Below are 17,590 nucleotides of genomic sequence, written 5' to 3' on the forward strand. Positions count from 1 at the left end.
TCCCTGGAGGTGTTCGAGGCCAGGCTGGATGGGGCTCTGGGCAGTCTGGTCCAGTGGGAGGTGTGCAGGGGGGTGGAACTGGATGATCTTTAAGGTCCCTTTCAACCCAAACCGCTCTGTGATAGAATTTGACCTTTTTATAGGGCAAAGACCTCAAGACCAGTCCGAAGAGTGGATACAGTAAAAAACATCCCTTCTGTAACGAGAGGGACGAGCCTTATATTTATAAAAATGCGGAGATCTCAGGGTTGCGACACCCTGGTTTCGAGTGTTTTCCCGTCCCGCAGGAGGCGCCGCTGCGCCGGAAGTGGCGCTGCCCCCGCCGGAAGCGTCGCACGGCCCCGCCCCAAGATGGCGGCGCCCAGGCGCGGCGTGGCCGGCGCGGGGCCGAAGCGGCCGGCGGGCGCCCGGGGGAAGCTCGCCAGGCTGCGGCATTCGGTGCAGGAGTTCGTGCAGGCGGCCGGCGGCCAGCCGGCCTTGCCCCTGCTGAGAGACTCGGGGAAGCTGAACCGTAGGAGCCGCCGCGAGGCGAGGAAGGAGAAGCGCAAGCTCAAACGGAGCCGCCGACGACGCCTCCAACGCGGGGAGCCGGTGGGAGACCCCGCCGTCCCGGCCAAGGCGGCTCCGTCTAAGCCGGCCCCGGCCAAGGCGACTCCGCCAAAGCCGCCCCCGGCCAAGGCGGCTCGCTCCAAGGCTACCCGAGAGCCGGGGTCGCCCGTCGCCGGGAAGCATCGGCCGTCCCCGCCGCCGCCCCCTGTCAGACCCCCGGTCTCGTCGCGTAAGCGAGCGCTGCTGGAAGCGAACGAGGATGAGGAGAGGGAGATTCGGCGGCTGGAGCGGCTGCTGGGGCTGGGCAAGCGCCGCAAGAAGCAGGAGGCGGGCGAAACGGAGAAAGTGCCGCAGAGCTTCCTGCGGGACGGGCTGGGCTACGTGTTGGGGGCCCTGGGCTCCCGCGCCGGGCTGAGCCGGCTCTGCCACAGCAGCGACGAGGAGGAGCCGGAGCAGCGCGGGGACGCCGCTTCGGCGCCCCCCGAGAGCGACGGGGGCGGACGGTGGGACAGCGAGGACGACGGGGAGGCTGAGGCCAGCCAGCCCGAGGAGGAGGAGGGAGAAGAGGAGGAGGGAGAAGAGGAGGAGGGAGAAAAGGAGGAGGGAGAGTGTTCGCCCCAGGTAACACAAACCTGCTTGCCCGAAAGTTCAGTGGCTTTGCCGACGCCTCTGTGAAGCTGGGGTGGTCACAGAGTGGTGTCACAGGTGGTGGCAGAGGCAGTGGGACAGCAGACTGGTGTCACGGGTGGTGGCAGAGGCAGTGGGATAGCCTGAGCAAGCAGAGTGGGGTCACGAGTGGGTGGCCTCTCTTTGTAGGATGCGGAGATAGAAGGGACTACCCCGATGATAGTGGCACTGAGATAGTGGCACTACCATGATGTTAAAGAGCGTGACTGCGCGCTTCTGCTTACGGCAAGGAGAGCTTATGTTAAAGTTAACACCTGCCAGAGGAGGCCACAAAGATGATTAGAGGGCTGGAGCACCTCCCTTATGAGGACAGGCTGAGAGAGTTGGACTTGTTTAGCCTAGCGAAGAAAAGGCTCTGGGGAGACCTTATAGCAGCCTCCCTGTACTTAAAGGGAGCCTACAGGAAAGCCAGGGAGGAGCTGTTCATCAGGGAGTGCAGAGGTGGGACACGGGATAATGGTTTTAAGCTAAAGGATGAGGGATTTAGATTAGATATTAGAAGGAGTTTTTTTTCTGATCCCGTGGAACATGTCTCTGCCCATGATAGGGGATTTGGAACTAGATCTTAAGGTCCCTTGCAACCCACACCATTCTATGATTCTTCAAGGAACTACTTGAGAGAACCCAGTGGAAGCCACAGAGATGATTTGGGGACTGGAGTATCTCTTTTACGAGGAAAGACTGAGTATCCAGGGTCTGGTTAGCCTGGAGAAGTGAAGACTGAGAGAGGATCTTATCAATGCTTATAAATATCTAAGGGGCAGGTGTCAAGAGGATGAGGCCAGGCTCCTGTCAACGGTGCCCAGTGATGAGACAAGGGGCAGCAGGCAGAAACTGGAACACAAGAAGTTCCACCTCAACATGAGGAAAAACTTTGATTATTGGTGAGTGTGCTGGAGCACTAGAACAGGCTGCCTGGAGAGGATGTGGAGTCTCCTTCTGTGGAGATATTCAAAATCCGCCTGGACGCATTCCTGTGCCACCTGCTCTAGGTGGATGTGCTTTAGCAGCGAGGGTGGACTCAAAGACCTCAAGAGGTCCCTTCCAAGCCTGACCATTCTGTGATTCCTCTGAAATCCAGAGGTTCTGCCTGTGTTAAGTCTTGTGGCAGGGGTGGAGGAGAGGAGGCCAAATGGGTCATTTAGCCCACATAGGACTAACTTAAGCTTTTAGTATGTCTGCAGCTGATGAAACCAAGACTTAAGATGTCAGGGTTTAATAACAATCACCTAAAGCAAATTTCATGTAAAGGGAAAGAGGTTTTTTTCTGCTGTCAAGTTGGTTGCAAGAAGTAACGTGTTTCATGCTGCTTTTCTGTATGAAGTTGTTCCTAAGTTATTAGATGGCAAAATATACGTTTAACTAACAGTTTGGTTTATTAATCTTAAATAGAAATGTGTATTTGTGTTCAAATACTTAAAATACTATTTTCACTTGGTATCTAATGTTATTGTTTTCCTGGTAAGAGTCATAATCAGAGTGCGACAAAGTATGTTCCCCCTCAAGTAAGGAAAGCGCAGGAGACTCTAGATGACAAGAAAAGAGAAGAATTGGGAAGACTGAAGAAAATGGTGAATGGTCTCATTAATAGGTAATGTAATAACAAAAGTCATTAATCTTTCTGATTTGATGTGGCAGTGCTCATCATTCAAAGAAAAGTGGCAAGGATGTGACTTTTCTCTCAGCAAACTGATTTTAAGTTGGCAATCATGTCTGCTACCCTTAACAATAATTATCTTTGCTGATATAAATTCTTCAAAGTCAGTCATTATAGAAGGTGAAAAAAATCTAGAAAATAAATTTAAGATTAGGCTGAATTCCACACAGCCATTGCCTACCAGTGCTAGGTATAATTTACTGACTGTCAGTTGGAGTATGCCTATGAAAAAACTTAATAGCGCAAGTTATAACACCCTCCAAGAAATATTACTTTCTTTTTTTAATTAAATAAAATTAAAATTCTCCAACATTGCAACTGAGGAGGAGCAACACTTCATGCTTAAAGTACTGAAGAACAGAAATAGCAGTTAATGCTTTCATGCTTTTTAATTTTAAACTATTTTTTCAAAAAGCAATCTGTTGGCATTTTATCTACACTATCTGTAAAATGCAGGCTACCGTATGCAGTTTATTTAGTCATTTAGACTTTGATACACTTTGTACATTAGGAAAGTATGAGGTGTTTTCATGCTTAATTTCTCCAAAGTCTGTCATGTGCCATGGTCACAACTGCTAAGAACCAAGTCTGGTTTGTTAGGTCTGTTCAATGCAACAGTAAGCACGTTCACAGTGCTCTGCAAATACTGCTGGTAATCTTGCTAATCTCTTTTTACATGTTACTATTTTCAAAAAAACCCACAGAATTAAAAATACCTTGGTTTATTTTTAGTTTAGTAAACACAGCAAAATACAAAACATCCCTTTCCATCATCTCCTCAGTCTCTCTTTTTAAGCCAAGCTGGTTTCTCTAAAAAGAATAGGTTGTTCCTTGGGTAAATTGAAAACTGTGGAACTGCGTAAAGAGAAGAAAAAGTGAACATCAGATTTTGTTTCTCAATAGGTTGAGTGAACCAAATTTGTCCTCCATTAGTGGACAGATGGAAGAGCTTTACATGGCCAATAGCAGAAAGGACATGAGCGAAACACTGACAGATATCCTCATGAATGCTTGTGTTACTCCCGTTGCCATGCCTGCAAGATTGATGATGGAGCATGTCCTTTTGGTCAGCATTCTTCATCACAATGTAGGAATTGAGGTAATTCTTCTGGCTGGGACTAATTTGTGTAATAACGTATGTTGTAGAGTGTTTTCCTTGATATTTTGTCAGAATTGCCTTTTAATTTTTGTTTATTTGCATCCCTACTTGATTTTCATCATTATTTGTGGCTTATTAGCTAGATACCTGCAACTAAAAGGGACCAAGCCTGTCACTTTATCCAATTAATTTACTTTATCTATGAGCTACCACTGGTCACTTATAAAAGCATCATCTTTTCCATTAAAATCTTTCTGCATTGATGAAAAAACTGGAATTTTTTAAGCTTCAAATTTTCTCATCTTAAATTACACTAATCCATTTCTGTTCTCTTGGGTCTGTGAAATTATTGTTCTTGAATGATATGTATCTGGATAAGTGAAGTGCTGCAGTTATGGAAATCCCTTTACATCAGTGTGAAAAGTCTTTTTTTTTAAGCCAAATCATGCAAATCATCAGTGGAATTAACTGGCTATAGCAATGACTCCAGAATATTAAAATCTTCAAAAAGCATGGGAGTTGTTTGAGTTGGGGTTTTTTTTGTGTTTTTAAACCTGGTAAATGATTGAGATAAGTATTTTTTTATTTACTGAAACTAATGATGTAAAAGAGAAGATTTTAGCTGATTTCAGTTAAATATGTCTCAGGAGACTAAGGCATTCCAGCAGCATGTTCCCATCAAGTTTTCTTTCTGCGTCTCAATGCAAATATGTGTTGATTCAAGTTCTTCAATTTGTCGTATAGTGACCTTAATGCTGTCTCTGAAAACATAGTAGATATCAGAGAGATGCAATTTCAGCAGGTTTCTTCATGCAGCCTTGCCTTTAAGCATTTGTTTTGTTCCTCCTTGCTACTTGAAAGGTAGTTCTGACTGCAAATATATCACAATATTACAATGCTTTTTAAGAAGAGAAACACAATCTTTTTAGAAGTTGAAACTTTGCGATATACCTAGTAATATGGATATGAATGTGGATGTGGATATAGATATAATAATAGGCATTAGGAATAGATAATGTCCAAACTGTCTTCTGTACTTCTGACTCGATTACACGTTGTCTTTTGAGTCTAACTGTAGTATTTGAGTAGATTGTAAAGCCCTATTATTTTTTTCTGTCAAGTGTAGAATACCTATTACACAGAAGTGTGATAGCACAGCTGCATTTAAGATCAGTTTGAGCAATACAGAAGTTGGGATTCCAGTAGCTGTGTTTATACATTTGTGCAATATGATAGTTGATACTTGATAGCTGAAACTTGATAGTTAAAACCTACGCTGGTCAAAGCATCTAATCCAAGTCTGTGGTGCTGCTGGGACTTTAGTTTTCATAAGAACAGTCAGCAAATATTGGTACTGTAATAATGAGGATGTCTTGTCTAGCAGTAATATGTTTATTACCTACCTGTATTTCAGTATGCTAATTCCAGTCTTTAGCATCAATTCTCACGAATACAGAAATTCCAAAATTCCTTATCTCAGCTGTACTGCTGACTAATGGCTGAGACTTGTCCCCACTTCAAAACCAGCCTAAGCTCATGCTCAGCAGATATGAAGTCTTGGTGTGTTGGGGGTTGTTTTACAATATTATGTTTTACGCTACTGTTAAGTATTTTATTCTGAAATGCTGATCTTGGTGATGCATTTGGTTTTTGACATGCAACTTTTACTGAATGAATGACTAGCAGTAACAGCATGCTGGCCTGACAGCTGGGAAGATGCTAATATGTATCCATGAAAGCTGTGTAAACAAATAAATTCTCATGCGTGCATAGCGTAAGCTCTTAACATCAGATTTTCTTGCACAGACTTTAAAAGTTGACTGGATGGCATATACGAGGGGTAAATAACATAATAATTTAAGAAAATGTCTCACCACTTATATGTTTGTATATGTAGAACATCCATATTGGTTGAAAAAAGCAACAATATTTCTTTAAAATTAATAGTGGCGGGGCCCCAGAAATGAATGTTTTGCAGATGTCTGTAAAATCTACTTATGGTTAACTGCTGGATTTTTTTTTTCCCTTTTTCCCCCTTTAATGGAACTTTTGCCAGGTCGGTGCTCACTTTTTGGAAGCCGTGGTGAAGAAATTTGATGAACTCTGCAAAAGTGATGCTGAAGGGAAAGAATGTGAAAATCTGCTTGCCTTGATTGCTCATCTGTATAACTTCCACGTGGTTCATTGCCTGCTGATCTTTGATATTCTGAAAAAGCTTGTTAGCATTTTCACTGAAAAAGAGATTGAGTTGATTTTGTTTCTTCTTAAAAATGTGGGCTTTTCCTTAAGAAAAGATGATGCATTGGCTTTGAAGGAACTGATCACTGAAGCCCAGAGGAAAGCAAACACAGCAGAGAAGAAACTCCAAGATCAGACTAGGGTGTGTGTGTTTATTTTAAAGGTTTTCTGTTCTGAATACACTTGAAGAAGCACTTGGATACGTGTGTTAGTTTACCATAATGTTTTGCTCCACACTCTAGGTTCTATATTACCATTGTGTTCAGCTGTTGCATTCAGTTATTTGCATTCTTCTTGTCTGTCTTTCTCCATCAGTTCTTAGGACACAGAAACCAAAATGCTTGTAATGGTTGAGACTAGGAATGTTCTGTGTCTTATTCAGTGGACAGTGCTTCTGCTTCGTGATACTTTGTACACCTCTCAAAACGGTCACCGAAGCATTGTGTTTAGCAGATTAAGCTTTGAATTCAAGCTTGAACACAGATGACTCTAATAAGAGTTAAAGTAAATATCCTTATTTGTATTATTGTCATCTAAACTTTATGCATATTTCCAGCTGAGCTGCTTATTCTCACAGAATAGTAATTTCACAGTACGCTTTCTGCTTTAACAAAGAAACTCGCAGCACATAATCCACAGAAATATTTCTTTTCCCCATAGGTTCGTTTCATGCTAGAGACTATGTTGGCACTAAGGAATAATGACATGCGTAAAATTCCTGGTTATAATCCTGAACCAGTTGAAAAACTTCGCAGATTGCAAAGAACACTGGTGAGAACTTTCTTTACATATGTAGTATAGCTGTCCTTAAACCAGGAGTAGTTGTTTTTATTGTACCTTGGCTTGATGGGCTATAGTATTTTTTAATTCATTTAACAGCCTGAAACTCTTGTGGACTAAAATCACTTCTTAGATCACTCAGTGTTATTTCCTGTGTTCAGGTTTAGTCAGCAGTCAACCAGCCACCTGCAGAACAGTTTGACAAAGGACATAATAGTGAGCCAAGGACTTTGCCTGGGAGTTCTATGCTTGAAAGAGTTTGTGGGATGTTTAATGATTATGCAGTAGTAGTGAGTCATTATGACAAGTTCTTTTTTCCGTAGATGCTGGATGCAGGCACCCTGTCCTAACTTCAGCTAAATTATTCTGGAAGTCCAACACTTCTGAAAACCTGAATGTTTTTACTTTCATGGTGGTTTGTGGTTTTTTTTGTCACAGAGAAGGCAGTTTGTCTAGGACAACACAGCATAAAATGCCTGAAAGTCATAATCTCTTTGGATTGAGAACTAATTAATTTTCTCAAGACTTGAATCTGGTTTTAGAGTCCCTGCATCTCCAACCTGAAAGTCGCGCTACTTCTCTACAACACCTAGAGCATCTTGTTTTTTCAGAAATTTGTTAGTACAGGTTATGCACATCAGTGATAACAGGCCAGGCAAAAATAAGTTAGGTAACCTAGCTCTGTAGAATTTCCTCTCTTAAATTTTCGCATTCCTCTTGGTACGCTTCTAGCCTTCTTTGTTGAATATACTTATTTTGTTTGAAGAGTTCAAACTTCTTATTGTTTGAGTTGTACAAAACTTAAGTTTGCCATGTAATTTTACTTGATCACAAGTGCTCAAAAGGAAAATCGTGACCAGATTGTAAGATGCTGCAGCTGTTGTAGCTTTCAATGTCAGCATCAAGTCTGAATTCTAATCCGGTTTTGTGATTGGAAAATGACTGCTTTTTAGTTGATTATCACTTTTTTAAAAACAAAAAAAATCAAGAGGTTCTAAATGTAGATTTAAAAAAGTGCTTGCATTTGAGAAAGTGGAGAACATGGGAAACTTGTAAATTCTTTTCATCTGTCTAGCTGAAACTAACGATTGGTGAGGGGGAAATATGAAGGCCTTTATAGAGACTATTTGGTTTAAAGTAATTTAAGTAATTAAAATGTATTTGTTGTTTTCTTTAAAAAAATGAAGCTTCAAATAAAAACTTCTGGGCTTTTTTCTATTTTGTTATTTAAGGTTCACAGCAGTTCTGGAAAAGAAACTCAGCTCAGAGTCTCCTTGGAATCTCTCCTCAGTGCTGATCAAGTTGGTCGCTGGTGGATTGTAGGGTCATCCTGGAGTGGAGCACCAATGATCAATGATGCAAACAGCAAGACTCAGCAGAAACTGCGTGTAGGAAAGGTAAGTCCTAGCAGCGCTTGTTATAAGTCTGAGTGTTTGTGATTTGTTGACTTCATACAGGTGGATAAGTTCATTTCAGAACCCACCAAAAAAACCTTCACAGATTCTTGTAAGGCTGAGCTTTTGGACTGTAAATTCTGCTCTTATTCTTATCAAAATGTTGTACTCCTGTCCTTCATAAGAGCTGTTACTACAAAAGTTATACTTATATGTGTGCGTATATATATATATATAGCTTGTTTTGTCTTATCCTGTGGAATTGCAAAAGTAACTTGTTATGCAAGTGGAAGAGGAGACTTGACCAGAGTGAATTTGCCAGTGTGAATTTTGGTGGGTAGTGGTGTCTGTCCCTGGGTGTCATATATCCAAGCTGATTTTAGGAGTATTATGGTGAGATGGTCATGGTAACTTGTATTAGAGAAGCACATCTTAAAACTAATTGTCACAATTAAAATATATTTTAATATATTAAGATTTATTAAAATATAGTGTCCTAGTTGAAAAAGCTCCTGATGATGCCTGTGCCTCTACTCAGGATCTTTGGATTTCTGCTTCATAGTTTACTGGAGATCTTCATTAATGGTCATCTTAGAGGCTGCAGAGAAATAGCTTTCTTTAAATGCTATTTTATTTATGCTTGCTTGAATTATTTTTCTTTTAGGTGAGTTCAAAGATAATGGAGCTTGCTCGTAAGCAGAGAATGAACACTGATATCAGGAGAAGTATTTTTTGTGTCTTGATGACATGTGAAGACTTCTTGGATGCTTTTGAAAAGCTACTCCGGTAAGTACAGGCTAGCAGAGAAAACTGCCTGGAACTGAAAATAGCATTAGCTTGATTGGAAAAGTAGGATTGCTGGTCTGGGCTTAAGAGCATTTAATTATAATATAATTAAAGAAGTGCAGAGCTGGGGATCCACATAGGTTTAAAAAGGTAGGAGAGGGACCTAAACCCTGGTGTAAGGACTAGTAAGGGGCAGGCAGAACTGACTGACAGTCAGGGGAAAGGAGTAGTCCCTGTTATTGTCACACAGGTCTGTAATTGTGATTTACAGCATCTTTTGACTTACAGAGCCTGTATATTTTCACTCTGAAAGATGCACATCCTAGTCAAGGGGATGGAAGGCTGCTGCAGGCTTGCTTCCTTACAGAGGCACACCAGAAGCCCCTTCAGCACATCTCTTGGTTTTGTCGCTGCATTTCCCTACTACTGCCGTGTCCTTTACTTCTTGACACCTTGTTAAGCCCTCTCACAGGTCTCTGTTGATACTTGTGTGCCCTGGTAGTGTTCTAGCACCTTCAGTTCCCTCTTGCAGAATTTATGAGCTTGGATTTGCTCCAGGGTCACATTTTATGTTAAGATCAGTTTCCTGACCGCTTGGCAAACAGCTCTTTAGAAGAAGATGTGATCAGGAAAAAACTCAAACTAAGCTGTTCTTTGTGTTTATCAGAATATTTATTGTAAGTCTGTGGTATCTGGAAGGGGAGAGATCAGGTCTGAACTTTCCTATTGCAGCCTTGTAATTCAAGGGAATTGTCTTACTGGGATGGCATGCAATTATTTAATTTGCTAACCAAACAAAACAGACTTTGTAATAAAGTCAACTAATATTTGATTAAATGCCACTTCTGCAAAACACAGCTTGGATTTAAGACTGTGATGGAGTCATTCCAATATCTTAATATGGCCTGTTCAATTAAAAGAAATTAGCTGCTGCTGCTGCAGTTCTTGCCAAGACCTGGTAGCTCAATTTGCAAATTGATCCTTGACTCTAATCCATGCTATTTAAATGAGTATACAAATCTGTATACATACACGCTTGGCAGAAAAGCTCTGTCTGCATATTGCCTGGTATGTGTTGACACTGGATTTTATACAGCAAACTCTGAGAGAGGAATTCTCAAATCTGCCCACATCTGACAGATTATAATGAAAAGTACACAGAACTGTCGGTGAAGGAATTGACTTTAATGTGAACATGAGTTCTAGAGCATATGGGAATTTATATTTGTGTGTTTGTCAGTCTCGTGAGAAAGAGCATGAGAAATATATGAAGAAATATGACTATGCTTGTTGATTCATCGGCTGCGAGATCTTTCACAGAGTTGAGGTGTGGTTAAATGGTAATTTAAGCCATTTTAAATCCAGGCTACTGTAGTTCTGCTTTTCTTTCTCCTCCTTACATCAAAAGAAAATAATTAGTTTGAAGCTAGAACAGCTCAGCTTGCAATTGCACAAGTGTCAGTTTAAAAGGAGAACTGGGAACATCACTGCAGACAAAGCAAAGAGAATGAAGTCTGTTCTATTTCATCAGCTGAAAGGCCACAACTGCTTCACAAACCACATATACACACATGAAGGGGAATGAAGGGTTCTGACGTTTGATGAAGAGGCAATTTTTCATAGAGATGACGAATTTGAGGAACTTTATTCCAATGTTTTGGATGTGTACTTTTAAAGTCTTAGGTATCATGTAGTGCGATGGATAATTCAGGATAGCAAGTTTGTGATTGTATCTTCTAAAATAGTTTGAACTGACTTCTTTTAAAAGGTAGGTGTGAGTGCAGCTGGTTTTGACCTAAAGGCAGTGATAGTCTTTGGTTTCAGTTGATGATAACTAATCTTCTTAGAGGTGGGCTTCTGCTGGTGATAAATAATCTGCTTCAGGGAAAGTTATCCCATGTCTTGGGGGAAATGAACAAGTGAACAAGACATACAAGTCCATGGGAATGTCGTAACTCATGAATGATTTAATAGGTAAGGAAGTTGCATATTCGTTATCTAAGATTATCAGGCTTACGGAATCTTTGGTGTTTGGTGAAGCCCAGCCATGAAAGACAATCCTGACTTTTCAATTTTAGAAGTTTAGGAATGCTAGGTCTGTGTAGAAGCGAAGGTGAGAACAAAATTCCCCATCAAAGTCCTGATATACTTGGTTACGCCCATCTGGCAAAATGAATATTTTTTCAATAAGCAAGTCATGATATAAGTGATGATGAACAAGGGGAAGGAGGGTGGGCCAAATTAGTGAGTGCAGTGTAACTTTACAAAACATCTCCAAAATGCATTCCGGTGGCTGAAAACCTCCGTTTTTATAAAAACAAAATAAATTGTTGCTCTGTAAAAAGATCGTGTACAACTTAGCTGATGGGAGAACAAAAGAACTATCACAGACACAGCACTTAGAGTGCCCATCTCTTTTGGAGAAGCAGACTTCTAAGTTTTCACTGCTTGTTAGCAACTGGCCTAGAAAGCATCTCAGATTTTCCTGTTATATAACCATAAATTCTGAGGGTTTTTGGCTGAAAGACAATATTTTCTCTGTTAATCTGGTGCGTATCTGGGATCATATGCAATGACAGACATCTAGAGGTGTGTATAAACAAGGGATGTTAGAACCAGGACATACCAAACTGCTCTGCAGATGGTAGAGCAAGTTCCAGCAGAGTCAAGCTTTGTTAAAAGATACGCTTGAGTTATACTAACGCCATCTGGAACTTGAGCTTGAAGCAATGAAAAGAATTTTGTTTGACATTTTTCAGATTATTATAAGAAGCGTTTTTCATTTTAATTGGTTTTAGTGCTGCCAAGCACTTGGCAGCCCTGGAAACTAGTTACCGTTCCCTGCTGAAGTGTCAACCCTCTCGTAGACCCATCAGCTGTTCAGGTGGGAAGGCTGCTCAGTCCTTGGCCCTTACGTCAGGGCAGCCAACACCAGCACTCTTATATACTGACTGTTTCTTCAGGCTTTTCTTTCAAGGCTACTGTCAAACAGTAATGAATTTCAAGTATTATGTAGCATGGAGTTGACCTAGACATGAAAAGTTTCTTATCGCCAGGTAACAAAAACGTCTTAAAATATTTCTTTATCCTTCTGAACATGTTTCTCTAAATAAGCTTATACTGGTCCAGAGGCTGGTTTTCCTCCCACAACCATAGATACAAGCGTGAGATAACAGCAACAGAGTTCTACAGTTCTTGTTTCTCTGTCTAACCTTTGTATTGGTACGTTGTGCAGCAATGCTTACTGTGGTACTACTGCTGCATTCAAAGGCATGATTCTCCTGGTAACAAGGCCCTTTCCTCTGCTTTTCTTCAAGGAGAGACACAACATAGAGTGGGCTACCCTTCCTTCCCCAAGGGGTAATCATATTTGTATCATTCCAGTGCCCTCTGTTGAGGTCTTGCTTTTACAGCCACTCCTTTAACACCAATAATACTGCAGCGTTTCCATGTTGCCAATACCAGGATACTGATGTAGCCCACACTCTTAAGGTTTTGAATACATTAAGTACTTTATAAAGACTTTGTAAGAACTTTCTGACAAGTAAAATCAAATGTGGTGTTTAGAGATTATTTTTTTCTTCAGTGTTACCCTCAGATGTTGACTATAGCTCTTACTTTGTGGCAGCAATTTTTTTCCTTACTAAATGATTCTCATTCTCTTGTTAAATTATAGGCTTGGACTGAAAGATCAACAGGAGAGAGAAATTGTTCATGTTACCGTTTACTGCTGCTTACAGGAGAAGACATACAACCCCTTCTATGCATTTTTGGCTGACAAGTTTTGTCAATATGAACGACGATTTCAGGTTGAAGAAAAATCTGTTTCTACTTTGTTTTAGTGTCATTTGCGTTACAGAGGCAGGTATTAAATACCTGAGCATGGATGCATTCCTGTTAAGATCTTGATCCTGAGGAAGAATTGTGCTGCGATAGCTGTGCAGTCAGTAAGGTGTACTCATCGTTATTTCTGAATAGGAAAGAAAATAACTATGCATAAGGTTTGCTTTCCTCCATTTTATGCATTTTGAAAGAACTGAATGGTCTGATCAAGCATCTCTGTTGATTAACAGAGGGCTCGTAAAGAATGGAAGGTCAAAAGGTTTTATTATGTTGTTACTCATTTAAACAGTCGCTTGATTTGTAGGATTATTTTTTTCCTTTGACACCTAGGTGACATTTCAGTTCAGTATTTGGGACAAAATCAAAGACTTGGAAAACCTGTCAGCCACTGCCGTCTCCAACTTGGTTTCACTGTTGGCTCACTTATTAAAGGCAAAATCCTTGCCACTTTCAGTTCTCAAGGTTGGTGTTTTCTTTTCAAAATATTTGTGTTCTCTTTGCATTTACTAGTTGTATAGAAAATGTGTTTTGTGTGGTACCTAGGTGGTACTTTGTTCGTGGTTATAAGCTAAGACAAAACTTGCTCTATAATTAGCAAATTAATGCTGTTGATTACAGTAATGCTGTCATTTTGGGGGAAAGGGAACCTGTGGTGATGCAGGCATACAGAAAGTCTACAATTCTATATAGAGACCAATTGTAAGGTTATTTTTTTCTAGAGTACCCAGAGCTGGAACTGAGGCCCTTTATTTAACAGGCTTTGTCAGTGGAGTCTGTGCTGTGCCTTTTAGCTGATGTTTATTTTTTTGTTAGACCAGAGAGAAATCTACAGAGAATTTATAGGATTTTAGAATGGAGACACCATAGAATTTTATTAGAAGAATAACTGAAACGTGTTCAACAGGCAATTCTATGGATTGTCCTAGATACTTCTGAAGTATTTCTGTCATCGAGAAACTGTATCTGGCATTCTGGTACTAGCAGATAGGTTGTTCCTTAGAAACTTCTCTGCTTTCCTTATTTTGGAGGCAGCATTCTCAGCTAATTCTTCTGTGTCAAACCTAAGACTTGTTATATATGGGAAGCCAGTTGGTGTGCTAAAAGCTGTTCATTTAGAAGAGAATTTAGCTGTTTTAAATACTTGAATTCATCTAATTCTCTCTCCCTTTCTCTCTACTAGGTAATTGAATTCAGTGAACTAGATAAAACCAAAGTCCGTTTCTTGCGACAAGTATTAAGCACGCTGTTAATCAAAGCAGATGCTGAAGAAGTTAGTGACATTTTTGTGAGGTAAGTGATCAGAGATATCTCCAGGGAACCTCTAGTGAGTAGTAATTAAGAAGATTAAAAGTTTGCTTATTTTGTTTGGAATTATACAATGCCTTTTGCAGAGATCAGCCACCCATCTTTAAAAAATAAGCTCTCCTGAAAGAGTGGGGGGGGAGCATATCATTTGTGTGCTATTACAGGCTTTGATATAGATAGAACTGTGAGAAATGTTATACAAAATAAGGCTTTCAGATACTCAGTGTATCATTTGGTCATAGCAGAGCCCCACAATTACCTGCTTTCCTTATTCTTTTACCATCTGTGTAAGATTCACTCTCCCAGCAGTCTTTGCTATTAGGTGTCTGTAGTGTAAGAAGAAGAAATAAAGAACGAACGAGGGAAAGGTTTGGAGGATTTTTTTTTTTTTTAAATCAACATTATCTGCAAAATCTTATTTTTATATATGGGAAGGCTGGTGGACCTTGAAGGTGCTTAGGACTTGAGTGGCTAAGACTGAGCCACTAACCTGACCACGCCTGGATGTTAGTGCCATTTTAAACAGGAGGTTGGACAAGATGACCTGCCAGCATCCTTTCTGGCTTGAATTATTCCACGATTCCATGATTTTGTTGTATTAAACTTGCAATGTCACGTAAAGTTAGAAAATATTGGGTGATGATGTTTCAACTGTTACGCTGCAACCCCAGGAAGTTCAAACATGGCATTTGCCTCATTTGTTGCTGTAATGTAATTGTTTACGTAAGGCAAGACTCCAGGTATTACATTTTAGTCTTGCTGGTAATTTATTTGAAAGCCTTCTTGTGTAGGTTGCATTTTTCTGTATATCTCTATTTGAAGAAGATAAAGGAAAAAAAAATTAAGGAACACTGGAAGACTAAATACTATTTTTGATCTATATCTTTACAGGATATCTGACAACCCCAAGCTGGGAATGCTAAGGGAAGGCTTAAAACTCTTCCTTAACCACTTCTTACTGAAAAATGCACAAGCCCAAAAAAGTGCTGAAGAAGCCAGCTTATTAAAAGAAAGAGTTGAGCTAGCAACCAAGGCTTTGCAAGCAAAAGAACCCAAATTGAAACTGTAGTTCTGCTTTTCTAATAAAATGTATGGAAAAAACTAGGTCTGCATGAAGATACAAAGCTTTGTTATCTTTCAGACACAAATAATTGGGAATGAAAAGATCCATGTTACTCCATTTTTTTTTTATGTAAACAGTTACTTTACTTTACATGGCAATTACAGGTTTAGTTGAAGGTTATGCAAGGCCTTTCTGGGAAATATTTTTGTTGTGTCTTTTTTGTGTGGGCGATTTGAGTTGATGGTTAGGATCTGCAGATGTTGAATTTCTCTTCTGTGATGGTCCGGGTCAGCCGTAGCGTTCAGCAATGCATATTGTAACCTTTTGTTCAAAATAACTGCAGAATACGGACTGCTGTGAGTTAAAGCAGCAGCCTTAACCAAAGGCTCTTGAAAACCACTCCTTGTACTTGCCTGAGAAGCAGGCCACTAGGTGGCACATACTGATGAAGCGTTTCGGAAGAAATCAACTTCTCTTTAATTGTTGGAAGTTCTCTGTTAATTCTGTGAATTGTTTACCTGACTGTTGGTCAGGAAAAGATCTTCAGTTGGATTCAAAGCTGAAGTAAGATGACTTGAAGATCTGACTTTGCCCAATTATATTGGGTTTAGCAAATACAGCATAGTTTTATCACTCTTTTAGGCTGTTTTTGCAACTTTAAAACTGGAGTTGCCAAATCACTTGTGTTAATGATTTTTTTCTAGGCATAAGGAATAGTATCATTATGAGCCTTTTAATAAGAAAATACCTCCTTTAAGAATTTGTTTTCATTTTCCATTAAGATATTTCTTTTAAAAATCATGTAAATTTCTTTCTGTAACACTCTGTTAACAGGTTGTTTCTTTTGTCACCTTACCACTACACATTAAACTGCAGTTTTTCTAAGCCTTTGCTGTTTGTATTAGCTTTGCACTGGCTGTCTTGCCAGGAAAGGTATGACCTTAAACTGGGGGAGAGGGAGAAGTACACACTGCAGCCAGGTAGATGATGCAGATGCAGACTCTGCCTCCTAATCGTATTTGATACCAATCAGTCTATTCTGCAGCTTTGGATTTGTCCCTGTTGAGAAAATTTGCTCCCAGTAGGCGTCCTCCAGAAAATTTCCACTTCTGTAGCAAGAGAAGTAGGCAAGAAATTTCTTTTATTTTTTTTTAGTCAGAGCTGAATGTAGAACATTCAGTTCAGTTGTATGAGTTGTGTTTTCAGGCAGAGGAGTGCTTCCCCCAGCAGCCAGGGAGCAGGTTTTTTCACCTTTCCTCTGCTGAGGAGAACAGATTTTAAGGAACAAAGTGGCCTGGGAGCAGAGAGAGACAGTTTCAAAATCCCAGGTTATGCCAGCACAGCAACAGCTTCCACAGAAGAGGTTACTGTCAAAATAACAAAGCAAGATGCTTTCTTCAGCCAGTTTCACACCATTGGCAGTTCTTAAGCATACAAAACTGGTTATTTCCCATCTTATATGCAACTGATGGAAGAGGAAAAAAACAAGTTGAAGTATTTCTGTGGTTCATGATTCTGTTCATCAGTGGGCAGAAATATGGGTAGCAGAAGAATTTGTGCTGTATTTTGATGGATACAAAAATCACAAAGAGCTCCCATGCAAAAAACCTGTGCCAAACCTTGTATTTTAGTTTTGGAGGCTGGACTGGGGAGAAAAGCTGTGTAAGCCCCTAGAAACTGGCTGCTGTGGAATGCGTGGGACCTCAGTGAGTCAAAATTGCTCCCCCTGGACTGCAGCAGCCACCTAATTAATTACCTTTTTTCAGGATTGTAGGTAGACTCAGCTTTTCAGCATGTTTGTGGTTTAATAACACATAAATGGAAACACATTGCTCTAGCTGGGAGGTTGAGGCAACTTTGCTCTTGGAGATAAATCTTGGAACATCTTCCTTAAATTAAATGTGACAGGATGCCGGTTCCTTGTCTGAATGCTTTGCTCGGTGATCAGAATTGACCACCCTTTGCTGCCTGTGGAAAGATTGCCTCGTGTTTTATGGGTCCTATTCACTTGCTGCAGCTGCCTGGGGCAGTGTGATGCAGGTGTTGCTGAGCAATTAGAGGAGATGGTTTTAGCCTTACAGTCTAAAGTTACAATTGCTATGTTTTTTTAAACCAAGACTTGCATTAGCTATTATTTATCCCAAACAGCTAGTATGTTTTGTTCAAGCTTACAACTATTAGAGTAATTT

At 40.4% G+C, this 17,590-nt stretch overlaps 1 protein-coding gene across 1 annotated transcript; it reads left to right on the forward strand.

The window, feature by feature from the left end:
- Positions 1 to 349: 349 nt before the first annotated feature.
- NOM1 (nucleolar protein with MIF4G domain 1) lies at positions 350 to 16,167 on the forward strand. Its single transcript, XM_069859305.1, has 11 exons — positions 350 to 1,170; positions 2,703 to 2,827; positions 3,797 to 3,992; positions 6,049 to 6,372; positions 6,891 to 7,001; positions 8,243 to 8,407; positions 9,069 to 9,190; positions 12,867 to 12,999; positions 13,364 to 13,495; positions 14,214 to 14,323; positions 15,230 to 16,167. Exons 1-11 carry the CDS (start codon positions 352 to 354, stop codon positions 15,405 to 15,407), a joined length of 2,415 nt encoding a protein of 804 aa, XP_069715406.1. The 5' UTR covers positions 350 to 351; the 3' UTR covers positions 15,408 to 16,167.
- The last annotated feature ends 1,423 nt before the right edge of the window (positions 16,168 to 17,590 follow it).

The sequence above is a fragment of the Phaenicophaeus curvirostris genome, chromosome 6 (genome assembly GCF_032191515.1).
Source record: "Phaenicophaeus curvirostris isolate KB17595 chromosome 6, BPBGC_Pcur_1.0, whole genome shotgun sequence".
Classification (NCBI taxonomy): Eukaryota; Metazoa; Chordata; class Aves; order Cuculiformes; family Cuculidae; genus Phaenicophaeus; species Phaenicophaeus curvirostris.